This window comes from Gobius niger (assembly GCF_951799975.1).
Source record: "Gobius niger genome assembly, chromosome: 12".
Lineage (NCBI taxonomy): Eukaryota > Metazoa > Chordata > Actinopteri > Gobiiformes > Gobiidae > Gobius > Gobius niger.
Genome location: NC_136863.1, coordinates 16,976,157 through 17,002,456, shown reverse-complemented (window position 1 = coordinate 17,002,456; position 26,300 = coordinate 16,976,157). Strand labels below are relative to the sequence as shown.

At 41.0% G+C, this 26,300-nt stretch overlaps 2 protein-coding genes across 3 annotated transcripts in view; both read left to right on the top strand.

Annotated features, from left to right (window-relative positions):
• Nucleotides 1-542: 542 nt before the first annotated feature.
• Nucleotides 543-7,247, top strand: hsf4 (heat shock transcription factor 4; the record flags this gene model as incomplete). The annotated part of the gene is made up of 13 exons (XM_079568122.1): nt 543-668; nt 1,248-1,356; nt 1,447-1,574; nt 1,883-2,007; nt 3,222-3,297; nt 3,614-3,681; nt 4,121-4,220; nt 4,529-4,647; nt 4,916-5,137; nt 5,436-5,553; nt 5,630-5,695; nt 6,997-7,079; nt 7,172-7,247. The coding sequence occupies 12 exons, from the start codon at nt 543-545 to the stop codon at nt 7,054-7,056; spliced, it is 1,317 nt and encodes a 438-aa protein (XP_079424248.1). The 3' UTR covers nt 7,057-7,079; nt 7,172-7,247.
• An 8,229-nt stretch (nt 7,248-15,476) lies between these two features.
• The window catches only part of LOC306971140 (guanine nucleotide-binding protein G(o) subunit alpha), an 84,952-nt gene continuing 74,128 nt past the window's right edge, over nt 15,477-26,300 (top strand). The window contains exons 1-2 of one of the 2 annotated variants that reach the window (XM_079567298.1): nt 15,477-16,217; nt 17,090-17,132. In XM_079567298.1, the coding sequence (XP_079423424.1) occupies nt 16,100-16,217; nt 17,090-17,132 (161 nt within the window). In that variant the 5' untranslated portion in view covers nt 15,477-16,099. The remainder of the gene's footprint in view (nt 16,218-17,089; nt 17,133-26,300) is intronic. The other variant, XM_079567297.1, reaches the window with a different exon arrangement.

The following is a 26,300-nucleotide window of genomic DNA, read 5'->3' as shown; positions in this document are numbered from 1 at the left end:
TTTTGTGCTTATACGTCAAAGTTCTATTATTTTGAAGCTCACACTTACTAATGCCTTTGAAGTACTGTATTTGAAGTCATTTTTATACAGGAGATTGCACATCCAAGTCTTGTGTTGCCATAAAAAACCCAGCTATGAAGACTTAAGTGATTTGTATGAAAAGCCCTCAACCCCTCTTTTGTCCCGGGCTCTTTTGCTGGAGTAACACTGATGCATTGTTGGACTATTTGTGTGGACGCAGTACTGTTGCTCTGCTGATTGTCAGCGGGAGGCCAGCGGTGGGAGGGGTGCTGACATAGGCCTTCTGTGGTCACATTCAGTTGGTTTTCTGGTGGCAAAGGGCAGAGGGGCATCCATAACAAACTGAAAGCTAAATTGGAGACCAGTAAATAAGGAGGACATTTTGACATGGGAGAGAAGACACAAACCAGATACAGTTCAGTGGATTGGCTAAATATGGACTAATTTTTTGGACTATTTTGTCTACACTCTATAGCACTTAGAATTGGATTGGTGAGAAGTGGTTGAACGACACTTTCGGGATGCAGGAGTCTCCAGGCGCCATGGGAGTGGATGGCAGTTACGCCAGCAACGTCCCAGCATTTCTGACCAAGTTGTGGACCTTAGTGGAGGATCCAGACACAAACCACCTCATCTGCTGGAGCGCTGTGAGTGACACTATCATTCCATCAATACAAAGATACTGTATCATTCATTCAAAGCTGTGATTCTCTACGGGTGGGCCGGGAATCAGAAGTGGGTCTCAGGATCATTTTAAAGGGGTCATCGCTAAGTGACTCTTGATAAATTGTGGATAATCAGTCTTGCGATCAATGTTGAAATCATCAGAACTGTAAAGAAACACTGATTTTGATATTCAGTATATCAAGGTAAAAAAGCTAAATTTACTCATGAGATTGTTTATTGTTTATTCCCTTAAAATATCATTTTGTGAAGACTCCATTGTGAGAAGAATAAAGTCTTAGCTTATCTCAAGCAACAAGTCACTTCCCAATCCACTGATTCTGCTCAAATCACGTAGTACACATCACTGTGTATTAGTCGAACGTGAAGTAGTCTCATTATACTGTATTACTTAAATTCTGCCTAGCATTTTTAGACAAATACAAAAGGTGATGCTGATATTAAGGGTTTCCACATTTTCTTATATAGATTTATGGCAAGCATAGAACGATAATGATGTCTTCTTCACCATGGAAATGCTAATTGTCTTTCGACTCATTCAGACTGGGACGAGCTTCCACGTGTTTGACCAGGGACGCTTCGCCAAGGAAGTGTTGCCCAAGTACTTCAAGCACAACAACATGGCAAGCTTTGTCCGCCAGCTCAACATGTGTAAGTCATGCAGAGCTCCTATGTCGCTCAGCCCTGTTTGTAATCATCGACTGATTTATCGTCTGTCCCGTGTGCACTTGGGATGGACAGATGGTTTCCGTAAGGTCGTCAACATCGAGCAGAGCGGGCTGGTAAAACCGGAGAGAGACGACACGGAGTTCCAGCATCTGTACTTCCTGCAGGGCCACGAGCACATGCTGGAGCACATCAAGAGGAAGGTGAGGAGAGACACATTTAACATTCAATAATAAATGAAATGAAATGAATAATAATGAAATGTATTCTTTTAACATGCACTTTGCTTTACAGCACAGTATTAACATGGTATTTGTTTGGACACATTACCATGTTATTACACTTTTAGGAACCACATGCTTTCCATCCTATCACCGTTTTATACTTTATTTTACACTACTACTACTACTACTACTTTACTGCTACTCACTCACATGCAAAGACAAATTGTGTTATATGTCATCGACTATATAAGCCAAATCGGAGTCATTTATAACTGTTTGGTGTGTAGGTGTCCATCGTGAAGAGCGAGGAAACCAAAGTGCGGCAGGAAGACCTGAGCAAGCTGCTGTATGAAGTCCAGCTCCTGAGGACACAGCAGGACAACATGGAGTGTCAGATGCAAGACATGAAACAGTGAGTGCAAATCGTGCGGCGTGTGGTTACTTGTCGGTGCCTTTCTTTACAGCTTTCTCACCTCTCAGGACCAAATAATGTGCATGACTACAGGATTAATTTGCTGTATGTTTTGACGCTGGAACACATATCCAGACACTCTCACCATTTACGTCGACTATAAATGCTGTTTTTTTTCTTTACGCGGCGACTCCCAAACAGGGGTACTTTACATACAAAAGCTCGCCTTTAACTTGATATTACTTCTTCTTAACTTAAGCACCTGCACTTTCTGCCTTTTTCACTGAAGTTAATTAACTCTGTGAACAAAAGCTCACAGGGCTGGACCAACACTTTCTCTCCAAGTCATTGTTGCTCAAAATAGCAGCAGCGGGTCCTTTGTGTTAGCGAGGGGCTTTGTGCCCTCCATTGTCTGATAATGAGCGAGGAGAATGTTCACCTGCTCACCTGACCTGACTGACACATATCACACATGGGCTGTTTCCACGTGGTCACAGGAGGGGGGCCCCTGGCTCACATTCAGTGCCTTAAAAGCTTTCTCTCATCAATCTCGTTCAACTTGACCCACTTAGCATTAACATTCACTTCTTATTGTTGTAAATCTTAACAGTGGTGAAGCGTAATGACCTGTTATGGGTTTGAGAAGTATTCACACACCCATGATATTTATTGTTGTTATGTAAAAGTCTGATGCTGAAAATGTTCAGATCGTTATTACTATTTTCCATTTGTTTTTTAAATAATCTCAAGCTTAGGTTATATAAATAATAAGATTGAGAGGAATGTGTCTGTAGTGGTTATGGGGCAGTGTTTGGCCCCTGGGACAAATCCTGTCCCAAAGTATAAATTCTTTGGTCTGGAAAATTTGGAGAAATGTATTTGTGCTCAACAGCGGTCTAAATAGGTATGAGAAAAATGTAGATTCATTTAAAAACAAAAACAAATAGACCTCCAGATCTAGATTTTCCTCTAAGAGTAACAACTCTACTATTTGTACAGCGCTTGTGCTGGGGACATCATGGGAAGGATTTGGCCCATGACCTTTTACCCCCAAAAAGTCCCCCAGTTAAACGTTCTTGCTTACCCACCACTGTTATAGGGTCCATAAACTATGTCTCTATTTTTAATTTTGCTGTGTAGTCCCACTGTGCGCTCTATAAGTCTTTTTTTTGTTTTGTGAGTTAAACTTGCTCTCCTTTTTACGATTGTTGTAGGCAGAATGAAGTGCTGTGGAGAGAGGTGGTGTCACTGAGACAGAATCATACACAGCAGCAGAAAGTCATGAACAAGGTCAGTGAGCCCCTTGGGAAATGTGAACTCTCTATTTTTAATTATATCTGCGCAAAAAACTAGAGAAATTGGAATGTAGCTACACTTTGTTTAATGCTGAGCCACAATTTTAGAGTTGGGCGTTCTCTAATCTCACATCAACAAACCCAACATTCATTTTTATTAGCAGTATCATTAGTATTATTTTCTAAGGGGTTCGTGGCTCGATCACAACAAAAGAATTGTACATAAAAGTGCCGCTTTATTTCTCATAGAAAGTGGTTGTAAGTGAATGAATGATGTGAGCTGATTCATACTGAGCTTTTCCGTGCGGCAGCTGATCCAGTTCCTGTTCAGCCAGATGCAGCCCAGCTCCCCCAGCACAGTGAGCCTGAAGAGAAAGCTGTGAGTGCACATGCATCATGGTACTATCATCAGAAGTGAGACAAACAAGCAGCTGACAAACTGAACAATCTGACCGTCCACCGGAGCTGTGAATGGGCCCGAGTGCTGAGTCAGAGAGTCACACACAACACAACACACAAACGCACCACATTTGAACACACAGGGACGACAGGACCTCAGCCCCTGTGTATGTGTGGTAAATGCTGATTCAGGCTTTCACCGCTTACTGTTCGACACAGGTTGAAGAAGGAAAGACATAATGAGGTAGACAAAGAGTTTACCTGTTTCGGTGCAAGGAAGGGAGCCGTTCTGAAAACACAGGATCATTTCCGTACATTTCTTTTTATGATCTAACATTTGACTGTAGAGTTACAACTGACTCTTAATTTGTTTTAATCAAGTATGATGAGTGAAATAATTCAGATGTGTATTGTTTTAGGCCACTGATGTTAGATGATGGCTCTCCCAGCCCACCGGCATCAAAATTCAGCCATAGCCACCAAGTGGAGCCCATGAACGAATCTTTTTACATTCAGTCGGTGGGTGTTTTGTTAACATTTCAGTTCTGCTCTCTCAACATGTATTACAACTCAGCTATCAAGTCGGTGTGTGTTTTGCAGTTGATCATATGGACACTTTTGCAATCTTGATGGGCTTGTTTTTCTATAGTTTAACACTAGAGGGCAACAGTGGTTTCTTTATACTGGATGTCAACTGCACAAGTAAAATTTGAAATAATTAGAATAGGTCAATTGAAGGAGGTTTTCTGGTGTTTACTAACATTGCAATTCTATTCTAGTTTCATTTGCAATAATAGTAATTAAAACATTTCAACATTTTTATGCAGCCTTCCAGTGACAGTGCCTCGTGCTCCACCAGCGGAATGACTGGAGGACCAATCATTTCAGATGTCACGGAGATGCCTCAGCCCCCCATGGCCTTGCAGATGCAAACTGAGGAGACAAGGTTGGTCACATCACGTGTAACAAAGGCATGCTTTTACAGCTGACTCTGTTTTTATATTGTGCTGTTTCTGTAACGTATGGCTGTAACTTAAGCTAAAAAACAAGCACAGCCTTTGTGATGTAGAGAAATGAATATATATTTTAAGTCATATTTCCCATTATCATCACCTGACAGCAGAAATACACACAATACAAAGACTCTTATTCACAGACTATGAAAAGGCCATGGTCTTTTTTTGGCTCTCTTCAGCCTCTGCATGTTTCCTCAGGGAGAAGTGCATGATGCTGATAAAAGAGGAGCCTGTCAGTCCTGATGTTAGAGCAGGTGGAGCGCCTAAAGGGGGCAGTGCTGGAGCTGAGGCTGCGGCCCTGAGCTCATGCCCCGCTGAGCCCCCTGTCCTTCCTGTGGCCATGGTGCAGTCTGTTCTGGAGGGGAGGACCTCTACTGGACCAGTAGGGGATAGGAGGAGTAAGAGGATGGCCCCAGAAAGGTTAGTGTTCAAAGAAAATAATTCACATGCCCGATTTGGAGCATCATGTTGTAGCGGATTGTAAAATGCACCTAGTTTAAAGTAAAAGGAGCAAAGGGATGTTAAGTGCTATTTATTTGCAATTTCGGGGGAAACCATTGTTGGTTGCAAATGGTAGAGTGCCTGGAGTTGTCCCAGTACAGATCAAATCTCAGTCTCACTGGACCCCTGCAATCATAATAATTGTCTAAAATATGTATACACTTCTGAAATCACCTATTGTACAAATAAAAATATTTAGATTTAATTGTTTGTATAGAGGGGAGGTGTCCGATGCAGTGGAGAATGTGGACATGAGTCTGGAGGAGCTGCAGCAGCTGCTGATGAGGAGCCACCAGCACAACTCAGTGGAGTCTGGGCCCAGCACTGCTGTAGATGTATGTCTCATCACACACTCATACAAACACATGTCCAAATCTCCCACCGCTCTGTAACTTTTCCATTCTGTCTTAGCCTTTCAGCCTGAGTCTGCCTCTCACAGAGTGGAACTTCAATGAGATGGATCCAAACCTCAAATCTGTAAGACATCTTTCATTTTAATCAATGACTCAATCAAGTTGGTTTGTACAGCTCAATAGCATAACAGGGGTTTCCTTACAGGGCTGTATCAAACATTTAAACAGTGAAACAATAACTAATGTAATGTCCAAACAGATGTAGAGTCTAAAGCGGTCAGCAGCAGATACGAGCCCCGGGCGTCCCCCGTCCTTAGACCGTCCTATGTGGCAAGGAAAAACTCAAAAACCCAGTGGTCAGTTATCAGTGCAGCCAGTGGCAGGGCATCTGAAACAGAGACCTCTCCCAGAGGGGAGCTCTACCTGGGATTTTGGAGACTTGAGGAATTGCTAGTCACCCTTGAGAGCGAAGTGTTTGGCTGATCAGAAACTAGCGTCTTGAAGCCATACTCTTTATGGCCTTGTACCTGACTTTTTAGAAATCAGTGTTTGAATTGATGTTTACATTTTTTATCCAAGTTAGCTTTATATTGGTCAGATGCATAAACTAGAGAGAAATAAGATTTCTAGAGAAGCACAACAATTACTTAATGCTTTTGAAGCCCGCTCTCCAAGTGAATAAATGTTATGCCTCGGAGCATCCAAACACTTTCCAAAAAGTACAAAAGGAGTTTCTATAATGAGTGATTTGGTTTAATGCTGTCAGCTACTCAAAATACTAGTGGAAATTGCCAAAGAATGATCCAGTCAGTTATCTCAGCTTCTGTAGAATAATGTAAGTACTAAACTAGATGTGATTGTTGTGAAACCTTTTAATAATGCTTTAGTTTAGATAATGATCAAGCATGTATTCAAACATTAACGAGTACAATTGTTTGTTTTACTTATGGTACTGTAGTTTGTGTGTGTTGTCTTTTTCTTTTCTTTTCTTTTTTTTTTTTTTTTTTTTGGGGGGGGGGGGGGGGGGGGCATGCTTAATCAAGTTTAATTCAGTAGTTCATAAATAATGGGAGTTCAGTGTCATAGAAATAGCAGAACTCTTTTGAACGTGAGACTATCAACACTTCTCTCTATAATTGGAAAACTCTGCTCATTTTTGACACTCAACTCCATGAGCGGTGTTTGGCTCTTTGATCATCCACCCCACAGACTGTCAGCTCCATATATGCAGAGACTTCTCTCTCACGCACTGCACTCTTTAAAAGAGTTTACTGATAAGAAACCTAAATCCTAAAGGAAGTCTTGTTTTTTTTTCAACTTCCTGTAAAATCTTCATCTTAACAGTTGTAATATGTCAGTGGTTATAGATGCAGTTACTTTTACATTTATTGAATAGCTTGGTTCAATATGTGTATATTTTTGCAGTACATGTTCCATAACCAGGAAGCAGAGACATTTCCAGTCAACGACTGTGAGGATCAGTGATCATCTGTTGATGGAGACTGGAGGTATCTACTCAATGTTTAGTGAGTTATTAAGGCACTCCTGAATTCCTGACCTTTATCAGTTCTATAATCAGTTCTCTCTTTTCTGGCCACAGGCGTTGCCACTCTTTTCATTCCTACATGTATCCCATGGTCCTGCCAGTCTGTTTCTTCATGGGGTTTACATCACATCAATACAACGGTCAAAATGACCACTTCAAAAGCATATTTTGACCTCAACCATGTCTGAAAGGCAATGGTTTTATTGATTGATTGATCCAAAAATGAAAATCAGATGGATGCTGATAATACATCTGGGTTTTTGCACTTTACATTTTGTGAGAGAGAATTTCTGCTCGTAATTTTGCGATACTAATTTGCCTTTGACATGTACAGAAGGATAATACTCTTCTTGGATGATAATTGTACGTATATGTCTAGTATTAAAAGGTCATAGATGAAGCAGTTACACAAAATGTAGAGTATATTAATGTGTTTCTACAGCGGTGCATTAGCCTCAATTTTAGCAGGTAGCTCTTTACCGAGGGCCACTTTAAACTTCTGTATGAAGGCTATTGGGATATATGTACATACTATATGTTTTCAATAAAACACATGTCATCCATCTAATGCACCTTTGCACAGCCTAACATGTAGCCAACCCCTTTCTGTTCATGTGAGTTTGAATTATCTACATTGTTGCAATAGAAACCTATTATTTTACTTCAAACTGCATTGCATTTTTGCACATCTGTGTAATAGTGCAATCGCACTATTCTCTATTTTTTATTTCATAGATAAAATACCAAAGAAACATACTGCATATGACATGGGGAAAAACAACACCCAACTATATATCAGCCATTTAATTCATAAAATAAAGATCATTTTAGAGAACTAAGTCCGTCATAGAGGGGTATGTACACCTACAGTATGTAAATCCAGTATACCAGCCCTCTGGGCCTTGGTCCAATGAATATTTAACAAAGAGTGTGAAGCCAATACTTGTATATATTGTACTTCTCCCACTGGTTGCTGGCAACAGTTGAAAACTTAACTTTTCAGTGCAATATTGTAAAGAAATGTGTGAATCTTATAAACTCCAACACAAGGATGACCATAGGAATGTAAGGAGCTGGAATACAACATAGTGAAAGAGGCTCTTCCTGGTCCGAGCGTACTATAGTGACTAGGATATGCAAACATGTCTTCTCATGCATCTTCTCCTGTTTGAACAGTGTTATGTTTAACATTAATTCAAAGTGAGTGTAAGACTCACAAAATGTTGAATTGAAGTGAAAATACTGTCCAGACTTTTCTAAATCCCATACTTTGCACCATAGCCATTAAACAAGTAAGAAGTACGTCTCTCTTGTGATAGTGGCCGAGCTTCTGTGCACAATTTGTGGTGACTGGTGGTAAAGTAAGCTGCGGTGCGCGTCACTTGATATTGCACTAAAGAGACAGCTATTTGATATTTGGTGGTATATGGTACATCAGCATTTATTTGTTTCTTATAATGATTTGGGTGTGTTCTTTTTAAGAGTGATGCTCCAAACATCCAGTTGTGTTGTGTTCTTCATTTATTCTGTTTTATCATTACAAGATTTGCACTTGAAATGAAGAGATGTGTGTACAAATGACATTCATGCTTGTCGAGAGTGCTCAGAAAAAATGTATTGTTGTTCACTTAAAAGAAAAAAAAATCTCTGCTGTAACAAAGCCTGGCAATGCAAATGTGAGACATGATTCGAGATGCTTTTGTAAATAGGCCAAGTGCTGCTAAAAAAAAGTAAAAATGTTTTCTCCAAAATGTGCTGTTACGGAGGGTAAGAAAAATAAAACGTTGTAAAAAAAAATGTCAATAATTTAAAGTTACAAAGACTCTTTGTATTGCTTTTAAAATGTGCTGTGGTTTGCATTATGAATGAAGGCGGTTCGTCGGACACCCATCATATACATGTCCATATTATGACCACATGCAACAGTGGTTCCCTTAAGCTATATTTTTCTTGAGAAAGAGCCCTTTGATTTTAATGCTGTAAATCCTAGACACATATATCATCTATAAATGACATGATCCTTTCATGTGTCAGGCTGTCTGCTCCTCTGCTCACAACAGCCCTCTACAGTTACATCTCCATTATTGGATGTATCCATTTGCAAAAGCTCTAAATTGGGTTTCAGACCTTTTAACCAGCTCCCACTGTGAGCGAGCTGGTGGTAAAATCACTTTGTAAACATCTCCTCTATCAGTGTGAGGTCAGAGGGAGGGGATTTTACTCATTATAGCCTGGTAGGAAACCACCACCATCAGTTTCTGTTCAGATGTTTATATTGAAACCAATCTTGATGAAGATGATGATTGTGTTTATTGTAAAATGATGACCAATTGACCTTTCACAAAACCCCGCCCCAAAACAGTCATTGTCCAATCATACCCCATACCAACCATTGCTTCCAGACGTTCCCTGGATATTGCATAGAAACTAATGAAGCGGGGCCTGGCTTTCTTAAAAGCCAAAAAATGAGCTGAAAAACCCTGTCTGCTGACTTCTAAGCAAAGGTAAGATGCGTCTTGACATTTTTTCATGACCTGTCTTTGCTGGACATAGTCACAAAAAAGCTGTTTCTGCCACTGGAATATACAGTACATTGCACCATACTATAGTAAGTGCTTTATTTGTCATTGTAGGCCAACCTTACCAGTATGTTTTTGGATGTAGGGAAACCGGAGACTAAGATGTATTTGAAACAGTCAGCATTAACAGTGCTTTCATTTAAATGCTCCCTCTCATCCCACATGCACTCACAAACTGTGGTCCACTCCAGTGATCCGAGGAAATTGGAAGCCATAGCAAATATGTTTGGATTTTGAATTTGGTTTAATACTGTTTGCACCGAGGGTTTGAGAGTTTTTAATTCTCTGTATGTTGAGATTGACAATAAAGCTGATAATAAAGCCATTATTCCTCTGTAGAGGCAGCTGAGGAAACACCAGTCTTTAACCCAGGGGTGGAGAACCTCGGTCCTCAGGGCCATGGGTGGCCCGCCAGACCATTTGACCAGGCCCCCAAGGCATGTTTCATATTTAATATAGTATTGATAAGGGTCATGTGATTCTACATGAAGTGTCGCGCGGCAGTGACTGACTTGATTGACAAATGCTGAATCATGGCGACCACTAAGAAAAGGAAGGTGGATCTTGAATACCGCATATTCCAGAAAAAATTGACAAATTATTTATTCTTTTTCGAAGTGAAAGGTAAGCCAGCATGCCAAAGTCTGAAAACCATCTTCGAGTATTATCATCACAACTGCCAGCTGACATCAGAAGCTTCAACAAAGATAATATAATATGTATGTCGCTAAATAAGGCCCTTGGAGCACTTTATAAAAATTGATTTGGCCCTTGATGTGAAAAAGGTTGCTCTGACAGAATAAGGTTGTTGTTTTCTTATTCATAACTACCAGTGCCGTAGACCTGAGGCATTTTACCAGCAGCCACAAAGACAAAAACAGGTACATTTCCTGAAATATTTAATCCTGAGTTAAAAGAAGTATGAAGTGAGGACATGGATTTTAGTTTTGCGGCAGCTCTGTTGGTCATATGTTTATTATTGTGGGTGAAGTTAAAGGGGCCGACAGATGCAGCAACACTTAGTTTTAAAGATCACTTCCTTGATTAGACTTGCTTGGACGTTTTTAGTCCGTCTCCCGCAAACGCAAACAATTGTGTCTTTGAAACAGTTCACCCTCCCAATCCTGATAGACCCAAACTATTAACAGTTTTAAATGCACTGCCTGCAAGTTGAGATTTCAGCCTAATTGTATAGATATTTTTGACTGCTAGAACCTATGTGATGTAATGCGGCCAGCTGTGGTGGTCATAAATGTGCCATATTCATAAAATTTACTTTGATCTGAATGAAAGCTTCTGTGTCATATTTTTCCTTCCCTGCAGCTTTGCCCATTTTTTTTTTTTTACATAAGCTTAAATCATCTAACATGAATATAGCTCAAAAAAGTGTGAGCCAGTGACTCATGGGAATTTGCCAAAATTGTAAGTTGTGTGAATAGACATAAAAAGAAGAGCTCTTGGTGTTCTTAGAAGAACTGACGGCAGTGATGATGTGACTGGCCCACTGGGGTTGAAAGGCTCTACTGCATTTTTTATAACCAGTGTCTTTTTTTAGTTGTGCTTGGGTTGTGGGGATCCAGCCTTGAAATGAGGTTGATCATGTGGAACAAAAGTTGGGTTGTCTTGCTTGACTTAAATAAAAATGACTATCTAGGGGCAGAGGGGCAGAGCTTGAGTGGGGGCACATGAAGACCCCGTTACCACCCCAGTGACAAATCTGTCTGGCTCATACAGTCAAGTTGAGTTGTACTGTAGCTGTTTTCATTCATTTGAGGTTCCATAAATAGACATAGAATCTGCATAACCTCTATACACACAAACCTTCACACGGACAAACTCTAAACAGCGCTGTTTGCGGTTTGTGAGGATTAAGAGGATTACTGTGCAGGGTTCTTGCTTCACAACCTTTTGGGGCCTTTCAACTTGTGAGTTGGTAGTCTGGATTTGCAAGGAGCAAGTCATAAATTTGATCTGTCTCACAGTTACTGAATGACAGCAGCTGAATATCATGCACTGCTTAACATTATACTCACTGGGCTCACACCTGCAGCTGTGGCATTAATAGCTTGGACCGAAAGGATTCATTCCTATAGGCATTTTGTCCAAGTGAGAATGGTTTAGCATTTATACTAAGAGAAGAAAAAGAAAAAACTCTAATATGTTGCTGGACCACCTTTAGCTTTAGCTTTGATTACAGCATGCAAGATCTTGCATTGATGATTGGAGAGCGTGACCACGGCGAAAAACCTTATGGGTAAAGAAAAAATACAATTACACAGAGAAAATGACAGTTCAACAGAATATTTAAAATCTCTTGAAAAATATTCGTCCTTTTTTATTCAAACACAAAACTAAAGTGCAAACATACATATTTGGAAAATGTCGGGCTATATTCTTATATTAGTTGTACAGTTTTGTTGTTGTTTTTTAAATGATGGCACCAGTATTTCTCTTAGCTTACACTGGACAAAATGCTTTTCTTCGAGGTCAGGTCACTTTATATTGGAGAACTGAGCAATTCCTATGAAGGCAAACACTGAATGCTCCAAATAAAATGATTTTGAATATCTTCTAATCAAAACACTCCTCTGCTCCTGCTTCTTTGTCGACCTCTTTGCATTCATTTCAATTATATTTTATTGTAAGCAAGAGTGAATTGTATTAGCTCTGCAATGAATATGCTTCTATTTTATATTTAGAGAAAGGGAAATTACAAGATATTTAACAAAACCACACAAGATTTAAAAAAAATGCACACATGCTCACTTGGAGAATTCCCCTTCAGTATATCAGTTGGCTACTGTCACCACTCCCATCTCCACATAAAAATGACTGAATGACTTTGTGCTCAGTTCATTCTCTGTGCCTTTGAGCAAGAAATGCTTATGCTTTGCTTTTATATGTTGCTCTCTCACCAACAGAAGTTAATGTAACCACTGGGCTCAAACTCATGATCAGAATATGCAAAATGATCCTAAAGTGTAATGAAGAGAGACGGATTGATCAGGTGAAAGTAGTTTAGTGTCATGAATACTCACGCTCATCCACTGATTTCCACTTATTCTCACAACATCAACTATTTCTAACATCTTATATTGCCAGTGTGTTGGTTGTAGAGCCCAGAATTACAGCAAGTTTTAACTCTAACCAAAAAGCTAAATTAAGTAGACTCAATGCAACTCCCTCCCCCTCATTTTTACTAAACACATCCATACTTTTGTTATACAGCACTTATTAATGTGCTGTACTGAATGAGTTTTCATCAAAATAAACAAAAAACATTGAAGTGAACATAGAAAACATAGAAAATAGACAAAAGAGGAAACTGGGGAAGAACTAAAGTACCTCGTCAGGGCCACGACCAGACTCGGGTCGACAAAAAACGTCTACTGAAAAAACAAAACTGCATTTGGAAACATAGTAAAGGATAACATTTGGGTACATGATATTATTTAAAGATATGTAGTATTCAGCCCACACTTTTCCACTGTGACGGACTGGAGTCAGGAAACAGCAGTAGGTGTGTTGTTTTTGAAAGCCCACACAGTGCTTGGCCTCTGCTTCTGACTGTGTTGGTGCTTGTTATCGCTCTTTCCCACAATATTACCTTTACCTTTGAAAGACACAAGACTTTTTGGTCATGTGTAAATTATCATCTAAGAGTGATCGTTTACGTATGACTGTATGGATTATGTAGTGTCTGGATGAAGTGCTTCTATTTTTATTCACCTACATTTTTAAACAAAGGTCTCTTTCTGTTCACCAATGAAAAATGTATTATGTTGGCTGCTTGCATTCAGACTTGCAGTAACAGTAACACTATCTAAACTAGCCTTCTTCAGCAACTGTGGAACAATACGCACACACCAGCATGTGGCTACTATGCCGTTACCAGGCTGTTACTCACTTCCTGCACCATTTACTCGAGCTAAACGCCTTATGCAGGGCATGGCGTCATTATGGTGTTTACAGGAAACAGCTGCTTCTCTTATGGAGGCAGATAAAAATCCCGATATCAGCAATAAATTGTCAGTATTCCACAACATTTGCAGATGTTGAGATCCAAAACACACACAACACTAACATTTTGTATTTTAATGGGCGTATGCATGTTAATCCTGTTATTTATATTTTTCTAACATGACATATGTAATTCAGTAAATGGCAGACGAAATCTTTATGAATAAGTATAAAGTCACATGTTGTATTACCAAATTTAAAAAAAGCAGAGAAACAACAATTTATAACAGGCAATGTATAAAACATACTCCAAGCCAAGTACTATACAAAAGGTATACATATGATTAATATGGCTTACCAAAAAGTGCATTACAGAACACACATAAGGTAACTTAGGGATATTGTGTTTCATTGAAATTATATAATGTATTTGTTCAACTTGGTGGACTTAAATGCTGTTGGCCTGGAACCATTTCTCTCCTGGAGGTAAAGAATCCTGGATATAGCTTATGCATCTATGATGATGGAATATAAAGAATGTAATGTGCCTGCTTCTGTTATAATCTGCTGTTTCCCTTTTCTTTTACACTAGCAAACGTGTTTCAGTTACAACTTCCTCTTCCTTTCCATTACTACTCCGAACAGACATGGGATCGTCCATAAAAAGCACAGATGAATGACTGCAAGTTAATCAGAACAGAGATGGAATTTTAGTAATAAATGAATAAACAATGGTAAATACGGATACATGGCTAATTATATTTTTTCTTAAAAAAAAAAAAGGGGGGGAGAGTAAATACAAGTTTTTTTTAAACGCTTCTATAACTGTTCAATAAAAATGAAATAAAAAAAACTTTTTTAAGAAAAAATATAATTAGTCATATATCCATATTTACCATTATTTATTTATTAGCTGAACTCCGCCTCAGTAAGTCTGGACACGCCCCTAATTGAAGGCCCAGGGGTTCTCAAATTGGGTGTCGGGACCCTATGGTCGGGACTTGACTAGAGGAGAAGCAGTAGCATGTAGCATTGTTTTAGTGTTAAATAGGCTACATGATATACATTAGTCCAGTGCTCCGGTCTCTCCACTGGCTTCCTGTTGCTCAGAGAATAGAGTTTAAAACAGCCCTGCTTGTGTATAAGTCCCTTCATTGTCAAGCACCAAAGTACATCTCTGACATGTTTCAGCTGTATGAACCACCTCGGGCCCTGAGATCTCAGGGAAGGGCCTCCTGGTGGTTCCCAGAGTCAATAATAAACATGGTCAGGCTGCATTTCAGGTTTATGCAGCAAAAGTCTGGAACAGCCTCAATGAGGATCTGAGACAGGCCTCAACCCTGAGCATTTTTAAGTCCAGGCTGAAAGGACACCTTTTTACTGCTGCCTATGGAGATTGAAACTTTTTTATTTATTTATTTTATTTTATGAAATTGTAAGTAATGATTTGTTTTCTTGATTTTCATTGTGTCTTTTAATGCTTTTTTCGTGTTTTTAATGCTTTTTATTCTATTTGTACTATGTTTGGTGCTACTGTGAGGCACATTGAGTTGTCATGTACATGAAATGTGCCATACAAATAAACTTGACTTGCCTTGCCATATAAATATAATCTTTGTTTTGCAGCACTGAAGTGGTATAACACGCAATAACATCGGTGCATTCAAATTTGCCGCCTTTCCGAAACTTTTGTGGCTCATTGCATTTAATTAATCTAATTAGCATATTAGCTCTCATACTTAGTACCGTGACGTGGCAGCAGGCGGCGCCACTGAGCCCCAGTAGCCGACGGTCCCACTCCCCCCCCCCCAAAAAAAACCCTGTGACGTCAACGAGCTGCAATCGAACGAACGAGCGACCGAGCAGCGAGCCCTAACCGGAGCGACCGGGAGGCAGTAGCGTTCACAGCGAGACCCGCCGCCCGCCAGCCCGCCCGCCCGCCCGCCCACCGCCGCCGCCGCCGCCGCACCGAGGTACAGAGCCGAGCTGGAAGCAAACGATGCAAGCGCTGCTCTCAGTCACAGTCCTATAACACACTGCTACCGACGAGCGGAAAACGGTGATCGTGATTTACAGACGGGCACGGCAAGGAGAGAAGGAGCAAGGACGGACCAGCAGCACCACGCCTGAAGAAGCAGAAGAAGAAGAAGCAGAAGAAGCAGCAGAAGAAGAAGAAGAAGAAGAAACCACCTCCATCGCGCTTGCCTGTCGTGCTTTACCTTGTGATTTAAATGCTTTAGCGGATCGTGCGGGCGAGAGGAGGCTGCCCAAGAGAGCCACAGAGAGATAGCGGGGCACACCAGGAGGAAATTACGCGCAGAAAGACGAAAACGAGGATTTTGCCAGCGCCTTTGCATTAACGCGCTCAAGTTGAAAGTGATTAATTGGTATTTTTCCCCGTGGACCCCGTACCGCGAAGGCTATCAAGCTGTGTTCTCTAACCATGGGATGTACCCTGAGCGCAGAGGAGCGGGCAGCTCTGGACCGGAGCAAAGCCATCGAGAAAAACCTGAAGGAAGACGGTCTGACCGCGGCCAAAGATGTCAAACTGCTGCTGCTCGGTAAGAGACGCGCTGCTCTCTTCTTCTCCACCGCAGGGCCTGGGCTCGTTGCTGTTTTCTGGTCAGGGCATAGTAGGTGTGGTGCGTTGGGGATGGGCTGCCACAAAATCAGACACGACGTTGACTATACAGCAGCGACGTGCACTGAAACGCAATATGTGGCAAAGAAATTGTTCTTTGATGGATGTTTTGGCTCCATTAACACACCCTACATCCTTGTTACATCACTCAGCCACCAGGCTAGAGGATGATGATGCTACTACTCATCTATAGCCTACACATTTCCCCCCCACCTTGTGTAAAATCCCATCTGCACCCAAGTTTTAGCACCACCAGTACACCAAAATAAGGTAATCTGTCATTAAGTCGCCATTAAGGGTAAAGCGACTCCTAAATGGCCCATATCAAACATAAAGAAGCACCCAGTGTCATTTCTATACCTGCAGGCTGTAATATAAAAAAAATACAGGGTAGGCCCATTGGATTTACGGATTCTCCATGTAACTGCAGATCCGTGTGAGAAAAATAGCAGCAATAGCAGGCCCCGCTGTGCCAGAGCATTGATTCATTGATTCCTCGTCAAAATTACCTGTGAGCTTTTAATCTGTTTGATTAATTTGACTGGAGAAAGATCCAGGCCGGAGCAGGAGAAAAAGGGTGTTGCGGCCTCTCCTTCTCTCTCTCTCTCTCTCTCTCTCTGTATCTTTTTATCTCCACCCCAGTGCCGCGCTTATTCACTTAGCTTTTAAAGAACTTGATTCTCCCTTTCTTTCCTCTCTCCTCCCACCCCCTCTCTCTCCTGTCTCCATCTTGCTCGCTCACACAAACACATACAGTCTGTTTACATTGTCTTCTTGTCTCTTCTCCCCCAGGGGCTGGAGAGTCAGGGAAAAGCACCATCGTCAAACAGATGAAGTAAGTCTATAATAACACACGGTCTAATAAACCTTTAGTATGGTTGCGTTCTCTTTTTTCTCCCCCCCCCCTCCTCCCTATGTGCGTCTTTCGTTTGGCTGCATCAATGTTGTGGGATCTAATTTTAAGCTTGCTATAATCATCCACGTTTATCTTGGTTAAACCATGCTCGGTGACCCCTCCCCTTAACCTCAACAGGCCTTGTCAAACAGTTGGCCACGCATTGCTTTCTGTGTCAGCCCTCATCAAACATGTGAGGTGGCTCTTGGGTTGGCACGAAGATGAATGGGAATTGCAGGCCCCCTGATTGCCTGCACTGCTGGGAATCCACGGAGTAATATGCCTGGGAAAATTGTAAATTATAGTCCCAAACCAAACTGATCGGCCATGAAATGTAATACAGCACATTAACAATCACTGCCCCTTGGTAGTGACGGCTCTAGGCGTATAGGAAGTGCCATTAGTTGTGATTTGTTGTTCCCCATAGAGCTGTGTAACTATTTGAAATCAAAGTTTCCATGTTTGCACACACACACATCGCTTAAGATTTTGTTTTTATAAAATAGTATCAGTGATTGATACGTTTGCTCAGCCTGTAGTTTTGACCTGTACAATATGTTTTCACATTCTTCATTCTTGATATTAAATCAGGTATTGCCAATTGAATCACAAACACAACACCTCCATGAAAGTCCAATTAGATATTTTTACTAAAATCATGTTACACTAGTTCAAGAATCAGAATCAGAATTGTATTTATTGCCATTGTTTGAGAACAGGTTCACAAACTAGGATTTTTTTTTCGATACACTCGTGCAACATAAAACATATAACACAGAATTTAGATAAAAAATAAGCTATGAGAACTTTAAAACTATAAGGCATGAAGAAGATGATGATTGGACAGCAAGGGTTTGACGTATAACAACAGCGGTATTGTATTCACAGATGTGCAGGTGTACTGAGTGATAGCAGCAGATATGAGTGTGGACAATGCCACACGTGTGCTTGCTTTTATGCTCCTTTTATTTTTAGACCATCAATTATTATGTGACTTTGTACTTTACGAGCATTGCTGTGGTGCACTAGTGTGAACCAGATTAATATCACGCCAACACCGACTATTGCATGTGACAAACAGTGATTGTCGTGGTAGAGAAATCTCTTTCGATCTATGGTTCATGATGTTGCTCCTCAATGGTACCACCTTTTCAGTTCTGTCAGTCTGCTTACAGCCACCAGTTGTCATTTGTTGCGAATCCAGCTTGAAATCAATTTGATTTGACTTGGGAATCATTAGAATAGCGTAACTTCATAACTTGAGCTTCTTACTTCATTCATTCATTACTCTATATCAGACACAATGCACTGTCATATTGTTCTTTACTGAGGACACACCGCATAGCACAATGTAGAGCCAGAAAATACTTAAATCATGGTTAACCAGGAGCAAACAAGGCTAAAATGGAACACAATAATCATGACTGAAACAGAGCGGTTCCTCATTTTAAAGTTGCTAAGTGTTTGCTTTTTGTTTTTAGCTGTGTTCGCAAAAACTGGTAAATCTCGATCAGACGGAAGACCTCAGTGACGTTGTTGCACCTCAAGTCTCAAGTCATGAAAAATTAGAAGTGTTTCCAGCAATTTCCAACAAAAAAGCAAACAAATCTATGACTGGAGTCGAACCGCATCATTAATTAGAGAACATTTGGAAACAGAGGGCCTCAGCTTCTCCACTTTGGACGCCTGCACTTTGCAAGCCTCAAAAAAGGCACCCACTTTACTTTACTTGAATGGTCAAAATGGCCCCCATAAAAGGTAAAAGCTTGGTGACTGAAACCTATTGTGTTGCTGACATGTTAACTCTTTTTATGTGTTGCTTGGTCGCTTCATGTTAGTCAAAAGGCGCGCTGTAGTATTAGGAATTGCTTTGAAAGGGGCAGCATTAGCCGTCACGAGCTGCAGTTCACTCCACAGTCACAGTGATTATGCTAATTTCACATATATCTGGTCAAATGTGGCAATTTTTACAAAGCCGTCCTTTCAAAAACACGTCATGCATGTGCCGGGCCTGCCATCTGACTTTAATAATGCGCAGTATTGTATTTACTCACCCAAATAATCCCTCACATTGGCTCAGCTGTTGTGGCACCCCCCACCCACCCACCCCACCCCACACACACACACACACTTTATCTAATCCCATTCATGACATATGGTTTTTCCTCTCCAGCGTCGTTTCACAGATAGCCGTGGGACTTTGAGCCGATAATAAGCTTTAGAGGTTGTATCTTGACCGATCACATGACACCAGTGGATCGGGATGAGTTTTTTCTTCTTTTTTTCTCTTCTCCTCAACAGTTAATAGTCAAACATGCCCCGTAGGTTAATTTAATATAGTCACATGCACTAAGTTATACGCAAAGGAGCCAATACAGTGAATGGATTGTAACTTATGTTCAGACTGTGCCTATCCAGCTACTATCACATATGATGGATTGACAAGCCAAGGACACTGTGTCTGGGTGACTGGCTGTGACTTTGCAGACTGAAAAATCTGATTTGAACCCACACCGTTAACTCACTTACTTCCAGCTGACATTGGGGCTGCACAATCAGCTCTGTAGTTTTAACGTGTGCATTAAAAAAAAAATCATAAAAAAAAACTGCAGTTACTTAAGTCATATTACATCAAATCACAACCTGTCTCCGTCGGTTATGTGATGTTACATGTAAGACCTGCTAACGCTGTCGTTTAGACCTTTACAAATATGTTCTTGGATTAGTCAGCCGGTTCATTTGAGTCTTGACTTAAATGTTACTGCCTCTTGACTTGCTTAAAATGTGTGTGGACTCATTTTTGCTTCTAAAACATGAATCACTAATCTTATTGCAATTGCAGTGGAAATACAGCAATTAGATTTAACACTGCATAGAACTCAAATTACCCCACAGGATGCCTCTCACACGCTCTACTGCGTTTGACTTCTTACGTTTTCTTGAAAACAGGAAATGTAGTGTAAAATTCGGCTTCCCCATTTATATTTAGAACATAATCAGGGTTTCCAGGAGGCATTAAAAAGTAACTCATTAAATTATTTATGCTAAAATGAAGGGATTCAATGTCATTAAAAAACATTAACTTCAATTGAAACGGGCATTAAATTTATTGGAAATATCGATAACACCCAACTGTTTTTACTGCTCAAGTTTATCAAAAATGCAAAAAAATATTATCATAAGCACACTCTTTGGCAGAAATTGTCCACATTTATTTGCTTGACGGTTTCCCGTTGTGTCCAATTTGCTTTTGATGATTAAAGTTTCCCTTCGTTCAGAAATATGCACTAATGATTGCATTTGTGGCATTCAACATCTAGTACTTGGGCATTAAACAGGCAACAGCATCCTGTGTTTTCTCCCCATGTGGCAGTGGTGGTGTCCTGCAGCTGGGATGATTTAAGCAAGGCTGAACAGTTGGTTTACATGCCCGCCCGGTGAACCAGATTACTGGATCTGGAATTTCAAAATGAATGCATGGAAACTCAGAACTCTCACAGGGGATTGGTATTCTCACTTTCAAATCATAATGGCATCGTAGATAAATAGCAGAGATGATGCTGATTAGCCTGTACTTCAGTGTTTTGATCCACTCTGCCTAAACGTGCACATGTACACCATTACTTCATCATAACATTAGTAAAGTATGTATTATAACCAAATTCATACCTAGTTTTAGTGCTATTTTCCTTTACACCCTAAATTTATTGTGAGCCGTATCCTCGGCTTTCTCACCTGCATCGAGGACAGTGGTCAGACCACTTGAACAATCAATAAGTTCTGAATGGGTAAAGTTGTTGGCATGGCGTGGCATCTCCATGGCTCGGTGGAGCAGAGCTCGAGAGGAGCAGCTACAGCAGCGGGAGATGCAGGGCCCTTGGTCACCTCACAAAACAAGACCACATGTTAGTATGGGAAACAACCACTAGCTCCTCCAAGCTAGGGGGCCGTCACATCAGTGTACTTAAGTTTTGTAAACTACTGATGAAATCATGATGAATATTATTGTTGCTGCACATAGCAACACGCAGGGCTGCTACTATTTATCTGCTGTGGAGAACGGGATATTCCGTGGTTCGTGGGTGCACTTACTTTTGAGATCAACAACTCTTACCTTAAAGTTTAGAACTCTACAGATCATTGATCATATGAATCCACTCCAAAGCGTTTATTGTTCTGCGAGGTCATTGATTTCAAAGTACTGTGTAGGTATTTTGCATTTGCATTAGAAAAAGAAAGACAAACAAAGCTCAAGTCGATGTAGTTTTGTCATGAAAAATACCATCAAATAATCTGCATATGTTGCTCACCTTGATTACAGGATTCAACGTGAAAAAGCCAAAGCAGGTTCAAGTAGACTGCTCCACCAGTGTCCAAATAGCATCAGAATGAGCCGTCCTCTCTTCCTACTATAGATGTTTGCATTTCTTGAGGAAAGATATCATTAGAGAGCGTAAGCCGCTTTTAAGTGCCTTGTGGACGCGGCTTTGCTGGGGCTGCCTACACTTTCAGAGATGTGGGGCTATTTCCGGCAGCTCATCAGAGGAGTGGAAAGCCCTAACTGCATTTTCTCCACAGCGCTTTGAACATCTGGGCCTCGCTCGAGTGACCAGCGCTGTGGGTGTGTGCTGCCTTCAGAGCCGGGCTGAGATGAGCAGATTAGATTAGAGCCCGTTTTTGATGGTGTCCGACTATGAGTGTGTCGCAGCTGTGCATGTGATTCCAGTGAGTTTATTAGCGCACATTTGCCAAAGTGAAAGAGGGCTGTTGTATTGTGCTGTAATAAGGTTTGGGTGACAGCTTTTACCAGCGCAGCCTATTCTCTTAAATTCAGACTGATTGAGCTGTCATCTATGCTTTACAAGACAACTGCTCATGGCGCTATTGATCCCCACACAGCAGGGAGCGCAGGTGCAACTCTCAGTGTGTGAAGAAGCTAAAAATAGATTTGTGAGAGAAATATGATTGTTTGTTTGAGGACTGATGACTATTGATCTGAAAAAAAAAATCTGTTTTTAAGGTCAAAGTGAAAAATAACATGCTACGGCTGAACAATTTTCGTTCTAATTGAGATTATTTTGACAAGCTTTGAGATTAGATTTGCGATTAACTTTCTCTTTGTAAATTCTTGTTGTGACTGTTTTAGTGTATGTTTGTGTCAGATGCATTGTAGTTTTCACCCGCACCATGCCCCGCCCTCTTTCAGCGGCCTAATCGCTGCTCAGAACAGGCTCTTGGTCAACCGTAGAACTCTTTGGTCGGGGACAGCCCTAATTCAGATTTTTTTAAACAGGAGTATCAACATTTTTTAAGATGCAGATCTAAATGACTGACTCAATCGTCTTTTGGGTGGATGCAACTCTAGAGAAGAGCGTCCTTCTGCTTTGCTCAACCATCGGTGAGTTTATGCGCTGTTGCGGAGATTTCAGCGGTAAACCGTGGCTTCTAAGTGTCTTACAGCAAACCTACTGCGTCCTTTTATAATCGTAATAGTAAAACCTTAATCTTAATCTTGACAACCCTACATACTGAAGCTACATATTTGCAACAGTAGATTATATTGCCTGAAGAATTGCAGCCTCACAATTTGGTTGCGATTAGTGCCGTCAGTCGATTAAAATATTTAATCACGATTAAGCTCAGGAATGTCGTAGTTAACTCACAAATTAAGCACACATTTTTATCTATTATACATGTCCCTTGAATTATGATTTTAATACTCTTAATCTTCTTATCGGGTTCCTCAAATATATATACGGCAAACTTCGGGTGCGGGTGGGCTATGTCGGCTATGCTTTGTTGAATGTCCAGTTTTATGAGGTAAACGTGTCATTAGCATGTTTTGTTTTTCACGAGTTTGGGTGTAGCCGAGAGCTCTTCTGCTCCAAATGTGGCACAACAACAGCAGCGCCCAAGCACATGCGCGACAGGCTCATGTGATGAAAGTAATGCAGCAGCAAGAAGGCCCAGCGACAGTAACAAGGCTTCTTACTGACCTGAGGAGAGCAGCTTCGTCAGGCAAAGGCTGCTCCACTAGTTCCAAACTTGTCCATCACGTGGTAAAAGTAAAGCTTCGGGATTGTTTCCGCTCCTCGTTTTTCCTGATAAGTCCATAAGCGTTTTGAAAGGTGTTCTCAGCGATGCACTGGCAAAACAGAGCGGCTCATGCGGCGTCTTTTTAATATGTGTCGCAAATTGAAACTAATTAATCACGTAATGCTGTTCAAATTGATATGCGTTAAAATGTTAAAGAGGGGGTTTTATGCTTTTTTTTCAATCACATAGCACCAGTCTATAGCACACTACAATGATGACCAAACCTTCTGTTGGTCTGTAAATGCAGTAAATTAGAATAACTGCCTTGTATAAAGTTGCTCTCTCAAAATGGCTGTAGCGAATGTCTTGAAATAGGCCTCTGTCTCTTTAAGAACCTCTGACCCTTTCCGACACGCCCCCTCCACACGCTGTCTGTGGCATCAGTGGGGAGGGGGTTCTGCTGAGGAGCAGTGGTTGGTTACTCGGCTGGTGACGAAAGCTCCGAGGCGTCTCCTGGTGGGGGGAACGCCTGAATGCCTGAATGTGCCAAGGCAACACTTCAGGCATGTTTTTAATGAGGGAATGACATAATAACATGATGTAAAGCTTGAAAAAGTTGATTTTGCATAATACCCCCCCTTTAACACTGCAACATTTTTGAAAGCACTAGTTGCAATAATAATAAAAATGCCATGTACAATCTGGTATGTTTGCTTGAATTGTGATGTGACTGTAGCTTTTTTTCTATTTAAAGATGCTTGGCGATTTAACTTTAAAAAATAAAATCATGTTCTAATCTATGCGATGTTCTCTATGTTGGAGACATTGACATATTGTGATTCAGTGTTTGAAGTGAGGCTTAAAGTCTTACTCCTCCTACAGGTCAGCTTCAGCCATGCTCTGAGGGAACTGCCAGTTTAACCAGTCAATGTGTTGTGTGAGTTTACAGAAAGCTTTAGTTTTCTCCTAAGAGCAATATAAAGATTCAAGAATGAAAGAAAAAATGAAAAAATGAAAATTGAAATTATCATCTAGGCTCTAAGAAATTTGTGATAAGAATTTTGAGGCATTTTGCCTTCCTGATTTAAACAAAATAATCACAATTGAATTGAAAGTATTTGCAAATCGCAATAACTGCAACTACAGTATTTTGTGCAAACAATTTCTCTCAATGCTTATGGCCTCAAAATGTGCACACAGAATGAATCTTGATTTTCAAACAAAAGCTGTCACATAAATGTGTCACAGAATTGGCAGTAAATCTGCCGATGTACAATCCCCATTACAGTAATTGAGATTGAACACAGTATAAAGATAGTGATGTTATTTTAGTTTAGATTCATTTCACATAGTCAGTTCTGTGCAAATTGTTTGACTATATTTCTGGGTCACTCAGTGCAGTGGGTAATTGTGTGCTGATCATATCATAAAGTGAACTGTGTGTGCGTACAGTGGGCACCGTGTGTGTGTGTGTGTGTGTGTGTATGTGTGTGTGTATGTGTGTGGAAAGGGTGTGTGAGACGTGTGAGGCTTTGCCCAGCTGGCAGACTAACCTCTCCAGCAGCATGTATCTCCATCTAATTGAGTTCAGAGACTGCGACCAAATCCATCGACATTTTGTGAGTTGTGTTGTGTGACAGACTTCGTGTGTGAATCAGTTCTGTCCTCAATATTACAAAGATATTTTATTGTGATATTGCATTTCAACACAGCACACAGTTTTAGATAGAATACCTCAGTGTGTAGCTATATATTGAAGCTTCTTGCAGAAGTAGATAAAGCGTCACATAATGTTATGATAACGATAATTTGGCGCTGTTGTGCAACCCTAGTTGGGACTCTCCGTTAGTAACTTGTGCAGCCCTTGTGTGAATTACGAGAAGTGTCAGTAGTTTTACGTAGCACTGTCAAATGAAGCTGAAAGCTCCTACTCATGCGTCCAAATAATATGTACTGCTGTCTTTCTCTTGTGCGAGTGCTTGTAGTTGTCCTGATGTGATTGGAGGCGACTAGCCGAAGGGGGAACAAACGCGCCCCATCCCTCCCGGCTGCACTGCTTCCCACAGGCCGGTCCCATTGTGTGTGTTCGAGCCAGCCTGTGTGTGGCTTCCTCAGCTCCCAGATAATTAGGTTCGAGCCTGAGAAAAACTGAATAAAAAGGGGGAAGGGGAGAGAGAAAATGGGTGTGAAAAGGTAGCGGTGTTGTGCTCCAAACCGGGACAGGATGGGGTTTTAATGAAGTAAGTACTTGAAGCTTTATAGAAGTGAGAGAGGCTGGATGAAAACCTGATGTGACTGGAGAGGCAGATAACAACATTGCCACTGAATGGGAAGTTTCGAGAGTGTAGGAATGAGAGCACTGCCTGGATTGCACCGAGGGTATTTTAAAATGTTACAGCCCCTCCGCCACATGAAGACTCACCGATTTTTTTTTTTACTTTGGAGAATTTTAGTCCACCCCAGAGCTTATTTACAGTTTCAAGGGAATCAGATGCTTCCTCCTCCTGATATTGAATTGAACCCAGTTGCTTTGCTTCAAAAAGGTCACCTATTGGAACAGTAGTACTCTGCAGATTCATGCACTCTTTGCTTTTTAGTGGTATGTCAAGAAAAATGAGGCAAGGGGTGTGTGGGAAGAAAGCTCGGGCAGAGGAGGTGCGATGTGTGAATACATTTTGTGCCAAGGTCTGGAGAGACAGCCCAAGCTAGAGAAAGTGTTCACACTTATTAAGTCGTCTCCAGCGAGTGACAGGAGAAGACGCTCTGACAAGAACTTGGTGCAAAGGCCGTTCCTTCATCGGACTCTGAACTTTACGATAATGATTAGCTTGTTTCACTGGGACTATATGGAGACAACACTTAGATGTGCCCTGGGATTTATATTGGCAGCGACTTGCATTTGAAGAGGCAACTCCTTACTGGTCATCCAGAGCAGTCCATCAGCCAGAGCTTCACCCTTCATTGGCTAAATATGGCTGTGGGCATGCTCACCAGCTGAATGATTTGATTGGCTGTGTCGGTGAACTGTGAAATATCTCTAAAGCTCACGAGTCTTACGGTTGCGGTGTTTTC